Below are 20724 nucleotides of genomic sequence, written 5' to 3'. Positions count from 1 at the left end.
TCTTTCTCTCACAATATTAGCTGAGTCTTTCTTCTTTTAGACTGATTCTGAGACTGTGATATACATGTTATGTGTATAGAGGTAAACAAAGACAATCTAGAATTGGAGATCCATCCGGGAATACAAAAAGAGAACTGCACGTCTTGTTCAGAAGGCTACCTGTAATATCCAGTCATCCTATTGTGTTTTCTGTAGTAATCTAAGAGTGACGGTAAAATGACTCAAAATAATGTTTTTGATCATTGCCATTTGCATTAGCAGCTGGTTTAGAAAACCTCCAGGTTGAAGGTGTGTAGTGTTGACATCCAACACTCACCCAGACTAAAAGATATTTTATGCAGTTTAACCACAGGGATTATTAAAGTTTCATCTCTCAGCTCTTTCTCTTATATATATCTCCATCATTATCTGAACAATAGGAAAGCAAATAAGGAAACCATCCACACCTCAGTGGCTAGTGGGCTTGTCAAAATATGCTACAGACGACGTTTACTCACAGAAGAGGAGCAGGCAAAAAATTCTGTGCTTGAGGCAGAGGAGACAGGACAGCTTTTCAATTTGCTATAAATTCACTGCCATTGAATAGCCATCATCTATATTTTGCTCACTCTTCTTCTTTCAACCCGAATTCATAACAACGGACTGAATAAGCTGGAAAATATTATTTTGATTGGATAATACCTTTAAATGCTATAGGCGGGTCAGTAATGCCTTTTTTAAATATAGCCACTGGGGGCCACCTAGCGAGTATAATAACACATCCGTGCTGTTTCCCTTTAAGAGTTTCAAATCCTTCCCTTGTAAGCAGTGAATAATCTCAAGGTAGCCTGAAGGAATCTTTGAAACATTTTGTTAAACTATTTCAGAAAAAGAGGCTCTGCTTTGATTTTTTTTTTTTTTTTTTTTTTTTTTTTTTTTTTTTGGTGTAGAGAAAATGGCTCTCCGCAAGGAAACTGCTTGCTTTAATGGCTGCTCATTTGAATAAAACCCGAGGTGTTTCTGTCCTCCATTCACTCCCTTTTATTCCCCGGATGGGCTCCAATTCAATTTTGTCAGAAGTGCTCAGCCATCATGTTAAATATCCTTCAAGTTGTCAGCTGTTGGTCCTGTGTGTTGCTTTTAGAAGCCGCCCCTGCCTTTTCTGCAGCTAAATAGCCACCCCGGGTCAAGCCTTTGCTGCACTAATCAAACCTACTTAGTACCTGCCCTCCCCCAGGTTAGAAAGCTTCCCCATGTCTGTGTCTGCCTGTCTGTGTCTGTGTCTGTGTCTGTGTCTGTGTGTGTGTGGGTGTGGGTGTGTCTTTTACCTGACCTGTGTTGCTTTGACTTCTGCCAGTTGTGTTTACAATGAACTGCCGTAAGTGAGTGAAGAAGAGAATGAAAGAGAATCTGCATGTGTTTGTTTGCAGACCTGGGTCAAACAGTTTTTACAGATAATTATTTTTTAATCTGCCATCAATCACAGACAATGATGCAAAAGTTTCAAATACAACAATACTCATTGTATTGTCCTATGTGGCAAACCTGTGCCCCCAAGCATGAAAAATATTTCCTTATACTATTTGTCCCATTTCTGTTTGTGTGTATGTGTGCGTCCTTGCATGCATGTGTGTGTGTATACCTATGTTGACTGTCTACTTTTTGCAAATACTTTTCCTGGTCTACCAGCATATGTTGCCATTATGTCTATCTCTGCTTCTGTGCTTGCCTGCCTCTCTCTGTTGTACCAAGCAAAGCATATAATCCATAGTAGAGGCTTTTAAGTGCTTTTTTTCCTGCTCCTGTCCCCAGCTTTGAAGGCCTATTTTTCCCAATTATCCATGAAACACGGTCTCAAGGCTCTCACTGCCAATTTAAAGAGACAACTAAATAAGATGGAAAACAGACTAAACAAATACTATTATGTGAAGATCTATAAACTACAAGATCTTTTTCACAATGCCAGAGTTTCCGGCAGAACTTTTAAAGCCTGTTTTTAGGGGACAAATGGTCAAGCTTGGATTGAAATGTGGTGCCGGGCAGCCTCTTTCACTCAACACATCAGTGTTTTGGCATGCTTGAGTGTGTGTGTGCCCGACCAAGGGCAATCCATAGTCTGGTCTTGCCAAGCTTAGAGTTAGCCACTATTACTTGTGAAGGAAACAAGTAAAAGTTTGGCTTTATTTAAGAAAAGCTACTTTTTCTTCAGCAGTCAAGTTAACATTTTTGAATAGATGCCATTTCAGGCATATGGTGCATGGGACTGGTTTCAGTTATTCAGAAGACTTATAACTTTGTTTAAACTTAGAATTATTAATATTTATAGGATTACAGTTTTTGCATTAAGCTACGATATGATGTAGTATCATTCATTGTCCATTTACATGGAAATTAATATGAATTTGCTCTCTAGATGTGACAGAAAATCGTTTGAAATGCATTTTTGTGATTGTTTGATCTAGACTGGAGTGATTTACCTTTGTGTCTCTCTTGTACACAACAGTCATCGACAACGGACTCCAATGAGGAGAGAGCTGCAGCTATAGCAAGGGAAAACAAGGACAAGGTTGGTATTTCCAATTACCCTCCATTGACAGCATCTCTCAGTACGTTGTATTTGTTGTAGTGTCAAAGTCAACTTTTGGAAGGTGTCAAGTCAAGTCACGTCAAGTCAGGTTTATTTATACAGCCCTTCATCACAAAAGCAAAGGACTTTCATCTAAGTAATCAACAATCAGTCACAAAACATGATGGGGGGTTTGCATATGGGTAAACAAACAAAACAAAGTGTCGCTCACCTCTCAATAGCAAGCATTTAAAAATAGGGTTTTGAGATATAACTATATTTCAAATCAAATTCACACCAACAAATGTGCATCCTTAGACGACTTCACTTTTCACCATAACACCGAGCTACGCTGACATAAGCATCACAGCCTTTGCAGCACTGCCAGAGGTCTGAGTGACGTCAATAGATTCAAAGCAAATGTGTCATAAATGTGATGTCTTATAAAGTTGTTGCCGTTTGTCTCTTCTCTGTAGGAGGGTGACAGTCACAGTAGACTTTTCCTCCGCCTCTCCCCAACTAACCCTTTCACTCCTACTCCGTTTAAGGTTTGTGGGTCTCTGTGTTGTCATGCTTTCCACTTTCCACTTCAGTGTATGCCTGTGTGAATATGTTGTGAGATATATGATGATATAGTTCATATATCGAATATATTCTAACATGTCGTACGTGCATACATGATGTCCTAACAACGGCTCTTCCATCTGTCTGGGTTTCTTTGTGTTTTTGTGTCTTCAGAACAATTTTGTCGCTTCTCAAAATTTATGAGAATCAATACTCAGTTCTGTGGTTTATAAATTCTTGGCATTGTGGGGTGAGATCAAAAAGATAATCAAAGTAATCAAAAGTGTGCTTTTGATTATACTACTCTTGGTTTTAAGGTAAGTATCTATGTGAATGTCTGATGGACAAATATTTGATTTGAAGAATCATGTCATTTTTGAGACTCTGTAAGCATCATTTTAACTGTAAGTAAAAATGTACCTAAATAGTTTGATTGACTTTAGGTTTATTCAGCTTTGAAGCTCCAGCATCTGTATGAAACCATATTACATAACTGCTGATCAATTTTCCAACCTGCAGCTAACATCTTCAGACAAAATTGGTCAAGCTGTTGTTGTAAATAGAGCACATTGCTTGTATTGATTACATAAACGGCGCTCAAATGCCTCCCTATCCCAATGAGCTTATCTCACAACAACTTGATTCAGACTTTCATCCAGCGACAAAACCTTTCTCTATTCTTTGCTTTTCACTAAAAAAAACAATTTTCCGACTCCATCCGTGGCGTAACAGCCGGCGAAGCGGGAAGCTGGGAAGGTGTCCCCCACCAGCACCCCCATCCTGCTGCCTGTGGTGCCCCATGTGGGAGAGACAGATACAGACACCCTGACTGAGATCCCTGACAGACCTGCTGAGACTGAGGAGGACAAGGAGGAGGATGAGTTTGGATACAGCTGGAGTGAGTACAAATTCTCTTCAGGATGCAATCACACCTACAGTTTGTTCTCTTTGGTCCAAAACATAGTGGAAAATTTTTCTTTGTTGTATATTTGTATTCGGTTCATTTAGATTGATACAGCCCAATTACAAGCAAACCAGGGCTTGTAAACAAAAGTCACATGGACTCACAAGCTTGTTTATTGGTCACAGTTTCTGTTGCCTTGGCATTGTTCTTACCTGCCCAAACAAACTGAACCAAAGGAGTCAATGTGCCAGAATTCGATTTAACTGTTCCAAGCTGTTTTGTAAGGTGTGGGTATACAATAGCAGGTGATGCCTAAATAGACTTGGGTTCAGTGTTGACAGTACACAGTCCAGGAAGGTTCAACTGAATAGAATCAATCAATCAGTGGAGACATACAGTATATTTCCCTTTTTCCTTGCTTCAGCCTGCATTACTACCTAATTGCCACTAGAGGTCCTCCACGCTACTTGTTTGACTTGCCTGCCCATAAGTCCATCTAAAGCTGGCAATAAAACTGCTCTGATACACAGGCATGCTCAAGGTAGTTGCACCTCATCAAAACCTGAAGGACTCTATCTCCCTTTGAAGCTTTTAGCATCATGCAGACGCTGTAGTGTGAACTGTAGAGTGAACTCATCGCTTCAAGGAGAATGAGTCAAATTCAATGCCCCTCCGCTCAGGCAGCCAGCATAAAGGACAGACTTCCAGCCTCCAAACACCTGGGACTGTGGCGAGCGAGCGTGTGTGTGTGTGTGTGTGTGAGTCCGTCCTGCGGGGATAAGATTGATGAGGTTGGGCCTGGGGAGGTGAGTTGTGGAGATTAGTAGAGGACTGATGGTTCGACAGTGGCATGGAGCCCAGAACAACAGGAGCCCGTTGCTCTGAACACTGGCCATCTAACACACCAGAGACAAGAGAGATGGAGAGGAGAATAGAGCGGGAGAGAGAGAGAATGGGATGGAGTGAGAAGGGGAGGGATAACAATGGAGAGATTGAGACAAAAGAGATAGATGGTGCGAGTGAAGGGCAGGGAGAGAAGGAACTGTTTGGGAACACAAACTCAGCAGTGTGACATTTCAAAGTTTTTACTCTTACCATTTGCTTTTCATGCCTGTGCATAATCTTACCAAATCCAACTACCCACCCTATAGTCAGTGTTCAATGGAGCAACATGAAATAAATTGAGATGGAAGCCCAGGCTCAAGACAAGCCTGCCACTATTCAGTATTACTGTCAGTCTACAGACTCATCTTCTGTCTGCCATTATTTCAACTCCTCTTCCAGAGAAGATAATCCAGCGATATGGCAGCCTCCCGGGGGTCCTACACATGATCGAGCTGGAGAAGGGCAAGACGGGGCTGGGCCTCAGCCTGGCGGGGAACAGGGACCGATCTCGCATGAGCGTGTTCGTGGTGGGAATAGACCCCAATGGGGCAGCCGGCAGGGATGGACGCATGGTCGTGGGGGATGAACTGCTAGAGGTGAGCTATTTATTGACTGTGTGCTTCTCAATTCAAGTGGGTTTTGTAGGTAAAGTTAGCATGATACTCTCAGACATAATGGCCAAAAATGGGAAGAATAACCGCTCCTTTGTTCATCTAAGGCCATATAATTAAAGGTTTAACCATATTAGATCAGTGCTTTCTCAGGTTTGCTTTTTGTATTACTGTTTTGTGTCACATGTTTGCACTTGGTGATGAATTGTGTCCAGTTGAGCAATAATGCTGTTTTTGTATCCTGTCAGATCAATGGGCAGATCCTCTATGGCCACAGTCACCAGAACGCATCCTCCATCATCAAGAGCTCCCCATCCAAAGTCAAAATCATCTTTGTCAGGTATAGAAAATACGTTTTGACATACTGTTCCTTCCTCTAATGGCTTCTTTGAACAAAATGTCACGGCAACCTAACCTTTTAGTGTCATAAAATATTGAATTTGTGAGTGCTTGAAATGAAAACTGACCTATGGAGGGAAAGCTCAAGTCTATTGTAATGTTGCACAAAGTCCAGTAGAGGGAGCTGTTGTCTTTCAAAAGAAAGACGCACTTAAGATAAAGGAAGCATTACAGCCCATATCCAGTGCAGACCTAAAGCCTCTGTCCCATACATGTCAACAAAGGAAGGTAGTCATTAGCTTAAAAATCACTAATCCACCACATTTACTCCAGTGATTTATTAACTCCTCTTCCAACTTTATATAAATTATTTGCCAATAAGAAAAAAAGATTTTAAACCCTAAATGGGTCATTTTACTGGGAAAACAGTGATTTCCCACAACCATATCTCCCACTCTGGCATATCAGCAGAGAGTCAGACATGTATGAGCCTTGAGCCCTTGACCCATCTCTAAACCGTCTTTGTTAGGATCACACCACTTAACCCTCTACTTAACTCGTACCCCTTTCCTGACACCCTGAAAGAGGCGCTCCGATCAGCACAGTATTTCCTGTGAGTTACGACCCCCCTCCATCCCCCAGACACGCGCATGCACACACACACAGACAGAGCTGAGGCGTCATGATGAAGCAGTGGAGCAATGGCTTATGTGAGTTATGACTCTCTGGAACAGGAACACAGAGGCGCTGAACCAGATGGCTGTGGGACCGGTGAGAGAGCATGAGGGAGACACAGAGGAGCCCCAGTCTGAGGTACATATGTACTCCTGCACACTCACACATTAAGAGTTAAAGGTCCAACTGAATAGCAAGAAATCAAACTCGTAATAACTCGCACACAACAGCCCTGTTTTTCAGCACTATGTTTAGCATGTGTGAGCACAAAGCAAAGTGACATCTGGCACAATTTATCATTTACACCCTAACTCAAGTCTTGATTGTTGATAATAACTCAGAAAACTCTTCAGCAGCTTTCCGAGGAAGGGTTTGCCAACCCTATGTTATTTTGATAAACTAAATATTATTTTGGCCACCTAAAGAAATATCTAGTGAAATATCCAATATCCATTATTTTGGTTCTACCCCTTAAATAATTTGGTCTTTACCCTGCATGGAGCTCCTGAATTGTTTCCAGTCACTTTATGTTGGCTCCTAAAAGTCACTTTGTGTGGTCCTAGAGTTCTCAACTTCCCATTCCTGTGTGTAACTCAACCTGCTGGTGATGTTACCACCCAAGCCACTTCAAAAGCCAGAGAAAACCACAAACAGTGGTTGTGTACCCACTCACAGACACACACACACACACACACACACACACACACTAAACTCATGGGTTTGTTGCTTCATACCAACTACCCTCTATTTCCTCACAGCTAGAATCGAGCGCTTCTAATGGCGATGCCGACACATCAAAATATGTGCATCACATCATACAGCTGAAGGTGAGATACACTGACACCCACATTCACCTCCCCACCCCCACCCTCCAAAACACACACACACACACATACACACACACACACACACACACACACACACACACACACAGGACAATTTCAATTTCAGGAAAGAGAGAGAGAGCACACAGAAGCAGTCAAGTCTGTCGAGCTGTGAAAGAGAGAAACTGTCAACTAGAAAAGTGATGCATACAAAGCAAGTGAGTGACTGAGAAAAGAGCTTGGCTACAGCAGTTCCAAAGGGCCTTTAAGAGAAACGTATAAAGTGAGAGAGAGAAAGAAAGAGAGGGACAAAAAGGGAACACATCCTAGCTCCAAAAGCCAAAGTACCTGGATGTGAGCCCCAGTCTGGGACTATCCATATGGTTGATAAAGCAACAGGGGATGACAGTATAAAGGTAGCATCTGGTCAGCCCAAGGATACATACACACATACACACAGGAACTTCTCTCTTGGAGCAAAAGATCAGACCTAGCAGGATGCTAGGTAAAGCTGAGGCTAATTACCTTTCCAGAGATTCATTGTCTTCAGAAATGCTGACTTGTGGGTAACTGGTGTAGGTCTATCATTTAGCATGTTAATGCTATGACAGTTTGGAATGAAAACAAAAATGAGGTCAGTCTGCATGCTTTTGCTCCACACAGTTCCCATGATCAGTTGTAGTATATGACATGGAACCTGTTTAAATCATATTTGTCCAATGATGTTTTTCTCCAAAAGGAGGATGGTGGACTCGGCATCACCTTTGTCGAGGGGGACACCGAGAGCGGAGTTGAGATTCACAGCATATCCGAACTGAAAGGAGACACCAGCAAAGTATGTGGTATACACTGCATAGAAAAAAATAACTACTGGTCCTTGTACATTACACCTCAGTTTGTTAATCAAAGTTATGATCCTCTCCATGCAGGAGGATTGCATGAAACCAGGGGACAAACTCTTATCTGTGAATGGTGAATCAGTGCTGGGCTACCCTGTGGAAAAGGTAGAGTCTGTCATTGGAAATAAATTATACTCACCATCTTGTGTTACCTTCAAAAGCTAGGAGTTCAAAGTGTTTCAAATCATCAAAGAATCTGTGCATCATAATGTACATTTGTTGCTATTAGGAAGAGCAACAGCCTCTCTCTCCCCAAAGATTTGGTCTGATTAGGTATTCTAACGTCTTTTAGGTCAATTCTCTACTGAGGAAGGCCAAAGGTCCAGTGAGGCTAACCTTCTCTACAGATGAAACCTCCGTCTCCTCCTCCCCCCAGTTAACCAGCCAGGACAGGAGAGGCTCTAATGGATGCCTCGCCGGCCTACCCAGCATGCCTAGCACTGCTACAGCTACCCAGGGCCAACCGGAGGCAGAGCCAATCAGGAGTGAGTCAACTCAAAATCATGCGCTTAGCTGCAAGAGCTGGTAGCATGCAAAATGATGTAACACATCAGCATTAATTTAAAATGACTGATGTATCGTATTGTGATCTGTACTGGCTTGTTATTGTTCCGGAAGATAATTAGAGGATCAATAGGCCTCCTCTTGCTAACAGAAGTGAATAGACTGTGTACAGTAGTTACATCTCACTTGCTCCCTCTCTTCTAGGCCCGAGTCGCTCGTCCACCCCTGCCACCCTGGCCTCCGACCCTGCGACCTGTCCCATCATCCCTGGCTGTGAGACCACCATCGACATCTCCAAGGGCCGGACGGGCCTGGGCCTCAGCATTGTGGGGGGCTGTGACACCCTGCTGGTAGGAAACAAAGTATACGACCTGCTAATGGGGCTGTATCACTGTATCAAAGGGCTGCTCTGATGTGAGCACTCTTAAAGGGCCTACTGTCAGTAGTAGTCACTAAAATGTTGAGGTGGGGGGTGTTTTGCCTCGATTCAAGAACACAAATTAAATAAGGTTATCATAAATAAAATATTTGCACTTTTTCAATCTATAATCTTGCTCGCAAAAACATATATTTGCAATAATTTATATTATACATATACACTACCAGTCAAAAGTTTGGACACACCACATTTTTCTTTATTTTCACTATTTTCCACATTTTAGAATAATAGTTAAGACATCAAAACTATGAAATAACACAAATGAAATTATGCAGTCTATCTTATATTTTAGATTCTTTAAAGTAGCCGCTGTTTGCCTTGATGGAAAGGCAAAGGCTTTGGAAAGAAATTCAGACATAGGCATCAACTTTACTATTTATATTTGTGTAAGAAACAAATCAAGCATTTAAGCATAAGCCTTTAGATCAAAATGGCTTTAAGAGATTGAAAAACATAGTACGTTCAATCAGGTGTGTTCAAACTTTTGACTGGTAGTGTATGTGATTGTATTTCATAAGTCACGTGACTGTATGTGGGCCCATGGTATCATTTGCCTGAAAAGTTGACACTTGGACATTTGACATGATAACACAAACCACAAGGCTATGCCACCCACTTGGAATCTCTGGTGGTGGTATAACTCACGTCTGAAATAGCCGCGGAGGCTCAGGAATGTAGGAAATGATGTTGTCAGAGTCTTTCTCCTCCTCCTCTCTCCTCCCCCTCTCCTCCTCTCCTCAGCCCATCTATTCTGTCTGCTCAGTCAGGCTTGGGGGAGTAGCTCTTTGTCTGGCCTCGGCCGCAGCAGACAATATCCAGCCCTGGAATGTAACCTCTGAACCCCAAATGACACTCATACTGGAACGCAGAGAAATACGCACTGGAAGCCAGAAACACAAACACACACACACACATATACCCAATCACATAAATGATGTCCGTTCACTGACAAACACATTTGAAGTGGACAAGTATATGCGCACACTAGTCCACGCGTACACACACACACACTTTTTTATGTTTTTTTTTTTATCTGTCTAGATCTGTCTCTGCACCCGGTGTGATTCCCTCTCCCAGCAGGCTATTTGTGCCATTACTTCATCTTCTTTTTCCAATGCCATTCTTCTCCACTATTCACCGTCTTATCCCGCTTCCCTCTCCAGCGACCTCAGTCGTCTCTTCCATCATAACCTGTCATTGTCCCTTTTTACCTTCCATCTCCATTCCTCTCCCTTGCGAGGCTATACCTTTTCTCACTTTGTCTAAGACGCAATTCCCGTTTCCCTTGTCCCCCCTGTCCATTACTCACCGCCCGTCTCTCTCTCTCTCCAGGGGGCCATCATTATCCATGAAGTTTATGAAGAAGGAGCAGCCTCCAAAGACGGCAGGCTATGGGCGGGAGACCAAATCCTAGAGGTGTGCTGCAGTATAATCAGCATCACATATGACCTAGATAAAAAGGGGCTGAACACGTTTCAAATAGCTGAGAGGTGCCTGAGGAGTTTTAGCTTGACATGAAAGCAACATTTCCACTTTTGAGGCTATTTGTTCAGTCAAGTTCAACCAAGGCCATTTCTAGTAGTTCAAATAGTTGAAACCTTTTCTAAATTTATTTGTAGTTACATGTGAGGTTAAAGGGTCAATACTACAAAACACTTCTAGATGTGGAAACCAAAGAATTGTTGGCAGTGAGAATGCATAGTGTGTAAGAAATCACTAGTTTTGCATCCAGTGTGTGATATGTGAGTGACACCTCAAGTAGCCCAGCTCAACTTTGAACCTTTGACCTCTTGCTTTGTCATAGAGGGAGGGCAGGGGTGGAGCGCGGGAGGTTAGTTACGGTAGCTCAATCAACGGACCTGAATTCACAGGCACACACACACACACACACACACTTATGACTTAATTGCCCTCTACTATTCACTTCTGGGCCCAAGCCAAGCTGTTGTGTTTAGAAATAGGGTCAGAGAGGAAAAGTGAAAGCGCGTTTACCCATTCTGTGCCTATAGCAAAACCAATGCCATTAGTAAGCCATTCTCTCTGCTATGGGAGAAAGCCACTGTGTGTCCATGGCTAAAGGTAATGGGGTATTTCCCTCCTCTAATGTGGACCAAAGCTGGACAACAATCCTCAAGCTAACACTGACCAGTAGAGCTTCTCACAGACTTTTGTGGGAGCTACTTCCCTTTGCTACAATCCAAGTCTTCTAACATCGCTCTGTGATTCTCCTATTGCAGTCCTATATCTAGACGCCTCAATAGTTTGGGTTTCTAAAGCAGAAATACAACCGCATATATACACAAGTTTCAGGCAGTGGATAATTGGAAAATCGTATGTAGGCAGGTCCCATTGCAGTGTGGGTGTTATTGTGTTGAAAGGACATATTTTATTCACTTTTTGGGTTCGACTGTTTGCATTGGCCCTCTGGGTAGGTATTGGAGAACAGCGCTCTCTGCAAACTACAGGTCCATAAAGCTCTATTATATATGGTGAAGTAAGTGATGAAATTTTGAACACAATCAATCGTCACGGTGCCAAAAACTAGGAAAATAAGGCCCAGGTTGAAAAGAACATGAATTATTCTTTTAGCCATATTCCTGCTTCTTTCTTCACATCGTCTTCTCTCAGTATATTTTTCCATGTTGCTCTCGCTTATTTCAAGAAGTGATTAATTAGCACAATAGAATGACCTCATATTGCTGAAGCAAAACACATACTAAGACATCTCCCTCTCTCTTCACAGGTGAACGGCATCGACCTGCGTGCAGCCACTCATGACGAGGCCATCAATGTGCTGCGTCAGACGCCGCAGAGGGTCCGGCTGAGCGTCTACAGGGACGAGGCCCAGTACAAGGAGGAAGACCTGTGGGATGCCTTCACTGTGGAGCTCCACAAGAAGCCTGGCCAGGGCCTGGGCCTCAGCATTGTAGGGAGGAGGTGAGAGAGGTCTATCATAACGCCCAAAGCTTACTGCATAGTATGCACCCATTAACACACAGTACAGTTAGTACACAGAAGGCACGAGGGATGAGGCGAGGCATGTTACAGGAAGATCACTACACTTTCTTGTGATATTTTTTAAATAATCACGATGCATACAGCTGACTCACATCCTACGTAGGAAATGAGTATACAATATGGTTAGTATGGAGTAGATATAGAAAGCTGAGAGCTGGCATAAAACGTAGTAGCTCCCTGAATGTGCTGTACATGTGTATTTACTTGCACAGCAGTGTGCTCTTTCAATAAACAAAAGCTTGCAGTTAGCTATGCAAGTCACTTGTTAGAGACTTTGGACGACTATTAGTCTCTTTTGCTGCACAGTAAAGCCCATTGCAATTGTCGGTAATTGTATATAATGTCTGTGTGTTCCTTTTTTAATGCAGATCGCGGGACCAGAGGTAAATAGTGCTCAAAAAACCCTTTCATGTAGAACTGTAGGGGTTTAGAGAAATGGAATTGCACACAGTTCCATCCAAAAAACAAATAGAAGTACCCATACACACATACCAGTGCTCCAGCTACCACATAGGGCTTACAGATTCCAAACACATACAAAACCATATGTAGTCCAGAGGGACTTCCCTGCATGTGTTTTCCCAGTCTTTGTTTGTCCTACTGCTCCTCAGGCTCAGTCTGGTGCTGTCAGTCAGATGTGTGTGTGGAGCGTGGTGGGTGATCTGACCCCTGGGATAACCTTCAGGAATGGGTTATACACCCACCGGCATACATACACATACACTGCTGTTTGTGTGTGTGTGTATGTGTCTGTACGAGAATGAGTGTGTGTGTCTTTCTGTCTTCCTGTCCGTGATATCTGGGTTTGTCCAAGTGTGTAAATTTAGATGTGTTTGTTCCCATCTTGGAGTGTCTGTGTTTGCTCTTGTGTCTATGTTGGAATTAGGCTGAGTGGATATCTATGTCAGAAAAATGTGAAGGTAGAGCAGTATTTGCACTACATCTGTTTCTATTCTGTGGGGCATTAGACCCGAGTTTGGGTACACTTTGGTCAAGAATAGGTAGATTAACTTTTAACCTAGCTCTAACCTTTGTCTCTGTCACAGTAAATCACAATGGTTTGCCACACAAGCGGAAAAACAACTGAAGCGCTCTCGGATGGAAAAGACAGTAACATAACAGAAAACCTAAACCCTTGGCTAAAATGGAAAGCACAAGCTAGCAGTTAGTGGTGAGGAGTTGTGACAGCCAAGTATCTCTGGCGCTGGGGATCGGGTGGGATCAAGTTGCCTCGCCTCACCGCTTATGTTAGTCTTGATCCACGTGGAGATTGGCACCTCAGAAATGCAGAGTCCACAATAGTGATGTACAGTTGGAAAAAGGCATTGGCCTGGCTTTGTTGTTAACAGTAAGCACATGCAGGACGCAAGATGGAAAACTCGTGTAATGGAGTAACAGTTGTGGGGCAAATACACTCCTCGCATTCATATATCACATCTTACCGGCTGTTAATCAGCTGTTTTTTAAAGAGCAGAGCTCACACCTGTGCCCAACACCCTGTGTGAGTATATTTTCACCAGTATAATTAAACCATGCAAGGTTATTTAGAAAACCTGTCCAGAGAACAGCGCTGACAACACAAATCTGTGTTCTGCATTATATAGAACTAAGGAACAAATACTTATCTACTGCAGTAGCTTGCTGAAAAATGTATCATCTTCCCTGCATTGTGTCCTTCACAGGAGTCTAGTGGCAAAGTGCACTTTTGCCCTAATCTCTCCTTACGGACATCGCTATTGCAAAGTCCAAGTGGAAAAAAAGATGGATTTCCGAGATTACAGTTACCTAACTGAGCAGATAGTTTTTGAAATAGCACGATCAATACTGCACCCATCAGTCACGCTTCCAAAAGTAGAACTCAGGGAGTTTGAGACCGGTCAAGGGCGACTAGTACTACTTGCCAGCATGAGAGACACACATACAGTAAATATACACACTCTCTAAAACTGTTACCTCCTTATTCCTTTCCAGTCATATGACTTTATGTCATGCGCGCACTCATATCTTTGTCGTTCCACCTTCCCTACCAGGAACGACACAGGGGTGTTTGTGTCCGACATAGTGAAGGGAGGTGTGGTGGACGCCGACGGCAGTCTGATGCAGGGAGACCAGATCCTCTCAGTCAACGGCGAGGACGTCAGGTCGGCCACTCAGGAGGCCGTGGCTGCTCTGCTCAAGGTACATCTACCATACTTACCATCTGACTGGAGTGTAATTAGTGAGCAGCATATCTACAACAGTGCGATCATCCTGGCGTTCAGGAAACCACTTTTGAATCTATTTAGCAGTTTGTATGGGGGTATTATCACCTTAACGTATTTATTGTATTTTATCTATATCCTATTCTTTGCTGCTGGAATTCCACAGTTTCCCCTCACAATCAATAAAGTTCATCTTATCATTTCTTATCTTAATTCAGAATGTCACAGTTGCATTTTTTGAGCTGGTTGCAGACAGTTTGAAAGCAAATGTACAGGCAGAGCTGCTTGACTACTGGAAAATATCTGTGTGCACTCTGTGCCTTGCAGCCTAATTCGACACTGTCTTTGTTGAGGCAGCAAGTTGAAACATTGTTGATAATGTTGTGTCTTGGGTTTTAGTGCTGCGTGGGGCCAATAAACATGGAAGTGGGGAGGTTTAAAGCCGGACCCTTCCACTCCGAAAGAAGACTGTCTCAGAGCAGTCAGGTAACCAACCACTGTGTCTCGTTTCTCACCTTATCGCTCTAATCTGGAATATAATTTCCTTTTATCTGACAGTATTGAATGACTTTGTTTCAGATGAGTGAAACAGGCAGCTCTAAATTGGCTCCTCACTCACGCTCAGAATCCGGAAGCCTTCACGGTGACTTTGACAAACAAAGCAGGAGTCAGGAATGTAAGTATCCTCAGTCTCCAACAGCAAGCTAACAGAGATTTTCTATATTAATTCATTAATCCATCATTAATCCACGGTGATTTATCCATAGCCAGGCAGAACACACATATATTGATTTAGAACAACATAACAATCAACAAGATGGAGCAAGATGTGTTAACCTTGTTGGTATGTGTGTGTTTGCTTCCCCACAGCCTTAGAGCACCAGGATATCAGAACAGTTGAGTTCAGTAAAGGCCCCACTGACTCTCTGGGCATCAGTATAGCAGGTGGGGTGGGCAGCCCTCTGGGTGACGTGCCCATCTTTATCGCCATGATGAATCCCACCGGCCTTGCTGCCCAGACCCAGAAGCTCAAGGTAGGGATTCACAGCTTTTAATTTCAGCCATTCTCCCCCTCAGTAACCTTCATTTTGCATAACAGAATGGAAAGCTAAAAATCTGCATGCAAATAATGCTTGTGTGGGATTTAATGCGTGTCACAATTATTCACAAGCAATCTCATTCCCACTCACTTTACTCAGTTGGTGAATCTCAAGTCCTTCCGTAGGTCAAGAGTGTGCAGCCTTTAGCAGTGACCTCCAGCCCCCAGTACGACAGATAAACTGACAATTGTAGCTCTGTGTGAGACAGACTGGAGGAGGACAATAGCCATCGCCAACTTGGACAATAAATCTCCCACTCCTGCATTCAGATCATTAAGCCTACAGAACAGAAGGGCTCATTGAAATGAATAGGGGGAATCTTGAATAGTATATTCATGCTGCTTTATCTTTTCAGACAGAATGAGAGATGAGAACGTAGCATAATGAAATAACTCAGTTGAACACATGCATAGTTTTGCTTTTGTATAGTGAATGAATGTCTCAGCTACAGTGGTGGCCATTGTAGATGTCCCCCATTGTGTTATACTGCAGGATTCTCCCAACTCTGTGGAGCTACATTGCAAGAGGAGTTCAGCAAGCACTTACAAAAAAGTGTTACTGCTGTAATGGCTACATCTTTGTACAGATGTCACGCAATGAAAAGCACTTCTGAAACTGTTCCTTTTCATTTCCTTACAAAAGGATACTAACAGTGTACAAAAAGAGGTAGCAGTGCTAACTTTAGGAGTTTTTTGCAGTGTTTTGCTATTTTTGTTGCTGTTGCTATCATTCCCAATCCAAACACTGATGTATTACAAACCTGAGCTAAGTGCAGCCGGGCAAAGTAACCCAGGCATTGAGCCACTTCTGCAATTTCCCCACTAATGGCTAAGGTGATCCCTGGTAAGCGCTAAAAGGCAGCTTCACGGCAGAATGTGCCAAGAAGTTTATCTTGTATGTAACCTTTTAAATTGTATTGTACTGTGGCTTCTCCAGATAGGGGACCGGATCGTCAGTATCTGTGGGACCCCTGCTGAAGGCATGAGCCACATACAGGCCGTCACTCTGCTCAAGAACGCCACTGGCACCATAGAGCTGCAGGTCTCTCTCTCACACACACTCTATCTCTCTCTCTCTCTCAAACACACACACACTATCAGATAAACATACAGACGCATTTAGATAATCTGTAGTCAAAGGAAAAGGCTATCTTTTATGTTATCTGTGTGCACAGTTTTCACATGAAAAGAACAGTTGAAGGCTACCAGCACTAGACGTTGAAATACTGTAAACTGGTCTCCCAGCACAGCAGTAAAAGCCATTTATCAAGGGGCAGATTATGACCAATGCTACCGCTCTTTGTGAAGCAATCTGCTTTATCTTGACAGCAAATCAAGTCTTCAACATGACATTTACCATAACTGTGTGTGTGTGTGTGTGTGTGTGTGTACCTGTAGGTAGTAGCAGGCGGCGACACCACAGTGACCGGTCCCTCTCCGGAGCAGGCAGCCGGAGGTCTCACACCCAGCTGCATCTTCCAAGATGACCTGGGGTACGGACTGGTTACCGCGCCAACAGAATATCCAGCTGTGTCATAACATCCATGTTACTCATCCAATCTCAGCCTGTCTAACTGTCTGCCTCCGTCTCTCCACCAGCCCACCTCAGTATAAGACCATCACCCTGGACAGAGGACCAGATGGACTGGGTTTCAGTATAGTTGGAGGGTACGGCAGCCCGCACGGAGACTTGCCCATCTATGTGAAAACCGTCTTCGGAAAGGTGAGCGTGTGGCCTATCTTAGAGGCATTCACCGTTTCTTAATTTGCAACTTTACTGGAAGCATTTTTGGCCTAAATAGTTCCTCTTTTTTCATTCTATTGTTAAGAGAACACATCATTCAGAGACCTTGTGTGCCTCATATGTTATTGTGCATTGACAGAAATCCTGTGTGTGTGTGTGTGTGTGTGTGTGTGTGTGGGTGTAGGGGGCAGCTGCAGAGGACGGACGTCTGAAGCGAGGAGACCAGATCATGGCTGTGAACGGGCAGACTCTGGAGAGCGTTACCCACGAAGAGGCTGTGGGCATCCTGAAAAGGACCAAAGGAACTGTCACACTCACTGTGCTGTCATAGACACACACACTCACACAAATGCACGTATGCACACACACACACACACATATCCAGGCACTACTTTTCATGCACATCCACGCACTCCTTCCACTGCACCCAAAGTCAACCCGTATTTACAAACACAGATACTGAAAACTAGCAGTACAGTTTGCATGTGTGATCACGTCTAGCAACAGAATATGTCACACCTGGATAATTATGTTGAACTCACCAGACGTACATCTGTGAAAAATATGCACACTGAAATATGAACAACCATACACTGATATTTATGAATAAGCTTGTTGCTCATCATAGCTTTGAACACTGTGATCCATATTCGTACCCATGCAAGCCCACTAGACTGAAGAAGAGCCATATGATAAAAGGGCTTATATCACTAAAACAGTATCTAAGGTAGACGTATGGATGCTCAAATAGTTTGTCTTAGAGGTTTTTAATAGAGTGCTGATTAGGTGTTTTATGAAGTCGCACATAGGTTGTAAATAGTTTTGGAAGGAACTTGGGGAAACTCATCCCTACATTCCATGGCTCTGGACTGAAGTTTTCACTGGACACTGTGGCTCAAATATTTTATATTGTAGTTTTCTATACTCAGATGTATGGATTGTATTATCATTATTTGAAGGATTATTTTACGATTGAGAGCGCTCTTAGGCAGTATCAGAGAACATTTTTATAGAGGTGAGGCCTATTTTTCAAGATTTATTACAGTCTGAAGTCTACATATTGGGATGACTTCCACTAAATTCAGAGCATTAAAGGGCAAGAAAATGCCCTTGAGGCAATTAACAGATTAGCAGGATTTAGCTAATGGCTATATTAGCTGACAAGAACAATATCTGTCTTTTATGTTGCGCTATTGTCGACAATTCATCATACTTTGATTTTCCTGAAAAGCTGATGCTGCTGTAACTGCTGTTGATCAACTGATTGTAAAGTCACTGTTGTTTTAGCAAAAGTAGCCATGAGACAATGAGCAATTTAAAGTCTGAAAGACTTGAAGTCTGATATTATAAATATGTTAAAACTTCTCTGAAGGGAAAGGTGTGAAATCTTTGATGTCTTGGTCATTAGACCAATAAGTGTGGTTTTGAGCACACATTCGACCAGATGTGTGTTCATGAGCTACTCACTGAAATGTAGTGCTGCTAAAGCAGATGTATGAGGTATTATGTCACAGTATTTTGATATTTTTAAGTATTAATTAATGTTCACTTAATGAAAGTGTACAGAGAACTAAAGGAAGGACCTGTTGTCCAACTTTCATTGGACAACTTGTTTGTCCTAATTGCTTAACTTGTCCTATGGATTATAGTATGGGCCTGAGGGCATACTGGCCTGATCACAAAGTCCTCTTCCAGTGTGTGCTATCTGAAGTGATTAGGCAGGTATCATATGATCTAGTTTCACAAAAAAAGGGTCTGTTTCCATTCTTATCACCATAAATGTGGCCCTAGTACTGTCCAAGTGACGGTATTGAATTTGTTCACCCACTGAATTTAATAAAAGTGACCTTCAAACTCACTATTGATTCCTCATTGCTTTTTACTCTCTTTAAATATATTATTGTTTACTGCATGCACAAAGCAGTTAGCATTTTTATTTCAGCATCTTCTGTTGTTTCTTCCACTATGTGTAGTTGATAGTAAATGAACAAACACATGTGAGTCCAACACTAAAAAAATTATGACAACCCACAATTAAATCACACCAGCAAAATCATATAGTTAAAGGCCAGCAAATATTGCATTGTAAAATACAACACAGCCTCCCATGTGCCAGCTGGTGTTGATGCTAACCACTAGTTACTGAAGGCTCAGGGCATTGTACAGGATACATCACATGTGCCATATATTATCTAGATACATGGTTTATGAGGGGGAGAAAAGTCTCAGATGAATGTAATTTAATGTCGCTGGAGGAAAGGCAATGGGTCTGAGTCACATACTAAAACAAGTTGAAATGACTTTTGATCTGAAATGTACATGAATTGAGATTTATTGTCGGATAGATGTGGGATAATAAGGCCATGTGGTGCAGCACGTATGGTCTTGCTTGAATAGTCTCTCTGTTGTCACTTGAGACTCAATGAAGCTTGGGTAGAGAGAGAGCTCTCTGTTAAAATATGGCATCCCATCTGTCTGTATGCTGACAAGCGCAGCTGTTTCACAGCCTATCACATGGTTCATGTGAAATCCCATGCATGAAGTCTGTTTCTCGAGTGCGTTTACAGCAAACTTAGAGGCTACCAATTATTTGCACAAGTCAAGCAAGCCGTTCAAAAGGGCAAGTCCTTTTGTCTAATGAGATCCAGCCTTTGTTCAGATTCAGTGGACTATGTTACAGAAGCAAACTGGGACTAAAGTGTCCAGTGTGTTGATAGGCATCTACTCTAAAATATAGGTGCGAACTGGAACCGAAAATGGTTCTTCGGAGTGATGCTCCTGAGATCCATTTCTGACTGTTTTAATAAGGACCATATATGGTTCTTTGGGATATTAAAAGGTTCTTAATTCTTAGTTTTTGGATGGTGGGTGATGGCATAAATGTGGAAAATAACCAAACCCCTTCATAGTATATATTGTGCAATTGCAAATGAGGCTATACAAGGGCAGATAAACAAAAACACAATGCAGATGTCTAAGCAAGGGAGTGCAGAAATGATTTGTTAAAGAACTTTGGAGGGACAAGTTAGTATGGGGCCTCAACCACCATCAGCATGCTGGACTGGAGGGGGACAGGAGGGTGAGTGAGCTTAGTGAGCAGACTCCTTCAACTGCAGAACCCGGATTCAAGCCCCTGTGTCGGCAAGCATCAGCAAGCAATGACTCCATGTACCCACCACTCAGTGGAGTGGGAGCAAGGAAAAAGAGAATCAATAGAGATCAGAGATCAATATAGTATCGCATCCAATGACTGTGCAACGAAAAGCTACAAAGGAAAAACAGAACACTTCCCAGCAACAGCGGCTTAAATCTGTGAATTTACAGTGTGGCGTACCTCAGGGTTATATACTGAACCCACTGTTTTTCCACCATGTGGGCAACATTGTTAGCCTACAGCTGCTACAGCACATGCTAGATACCACATGCACTAGACAGCTGAGTTATCCCAAGCACCTGTTGTTTTAATTGCCCTG

General features: G+C 42.7%; 1 protein-coding gene across 1 annotated transcript in view; it reads left to right on the top strand.

Moving 5' to 3' along the window:
- LOC139657858 (multiple PDZ domain protein) overlaps positions 1-19093 on the top strand; it is a 45676-nt gene extending 26583 nt beyond the window's left edge. Inside the window, exons 28-49 of the mRNA XM_071535808.1 lie at positions 2483-2545; positions 3022-3093; positions 3842-4007; positions 5298-5494; positions 5758-5849; positions 6583-6661; positions 7282-7350; positions 8087-8182; positions 8277-8351; positions 8539-8731; positions 8955-9100; positions 10522-10605; positions 11933-12126; positions 12576-12590; positions 14238-14385; positions 14808-14894; positions 14988-15084; positions 15279-15442; positions 16445-16549; positions 16906-17000; positions 17107-17230; positions 17436-19093. Of these exons, the coding sequence (XP_071391909.1) occupies positions 2483-2545; positions 3022-3093; positions 3842-4007; positions 5298-5494; positions 5758-5849; positions 6583-6661; positions 7282-7350; positions 8087-8182; positions 8277-8351; positions 8539-8731; positions 8955-9100; positions 10522-10605; positions 11933-12126; positions 12576-12590; positions 14238-14385; positions 14808-14894; positions 14988-15084; positions 15279-15442; positions 16445-16549; positions 16906-17000; positions 17107-17230; positions 17436-17582 (2508 nt within the window). The 3' untranslated portion in view covers positions 17583-19093. The remainder of the gene's footprint in view (positions 1-2482; positions 2546-3021; positions 3094-3841; positions 4008-5297; positions 5495-5757; positions 5850-6582; positions 6662-7281; positions 7351-8086; positions 8183-8276; positions 8352-8538; positions 8732-8954; positions 9101-10521; positions 10606-11932; positions 12127-12575; positions 12591-14237; positions 14386-14807; positions 14895-14987; positions 15085-15278; positions 15443-16444; positions 16550-16905; positions 17001-17106; positions 17231-17435) is intronic.
- The last annotated feature ends 1631 nt before the right edge of the window (positions 19094-20724 follow it).

The sequence above is a fragment of the Centroberyx affinis genome, unplaced genomic scaffold (assembly GCF_046629955.1).
Source record: "Centroberyx affinis isolate AG114_WGS23_722 - 3 ecotype Tasmania unplaced genomic scaffold, CSIRO-AGI_Caff_v1 ptg002764l_1, whole genome shotgun sequence".
Taxonomy (NCBI): Eukaryota; Metazoa; Chordata; class Actinopteri; order Beryciformes; family Berycidae; genus Centroberyx; species Centroberyx affinis.
Note: the sequence above shows the minus strand (reverse complement) of the source record. Positions and strands in the feature narration are given on the sequence as shown.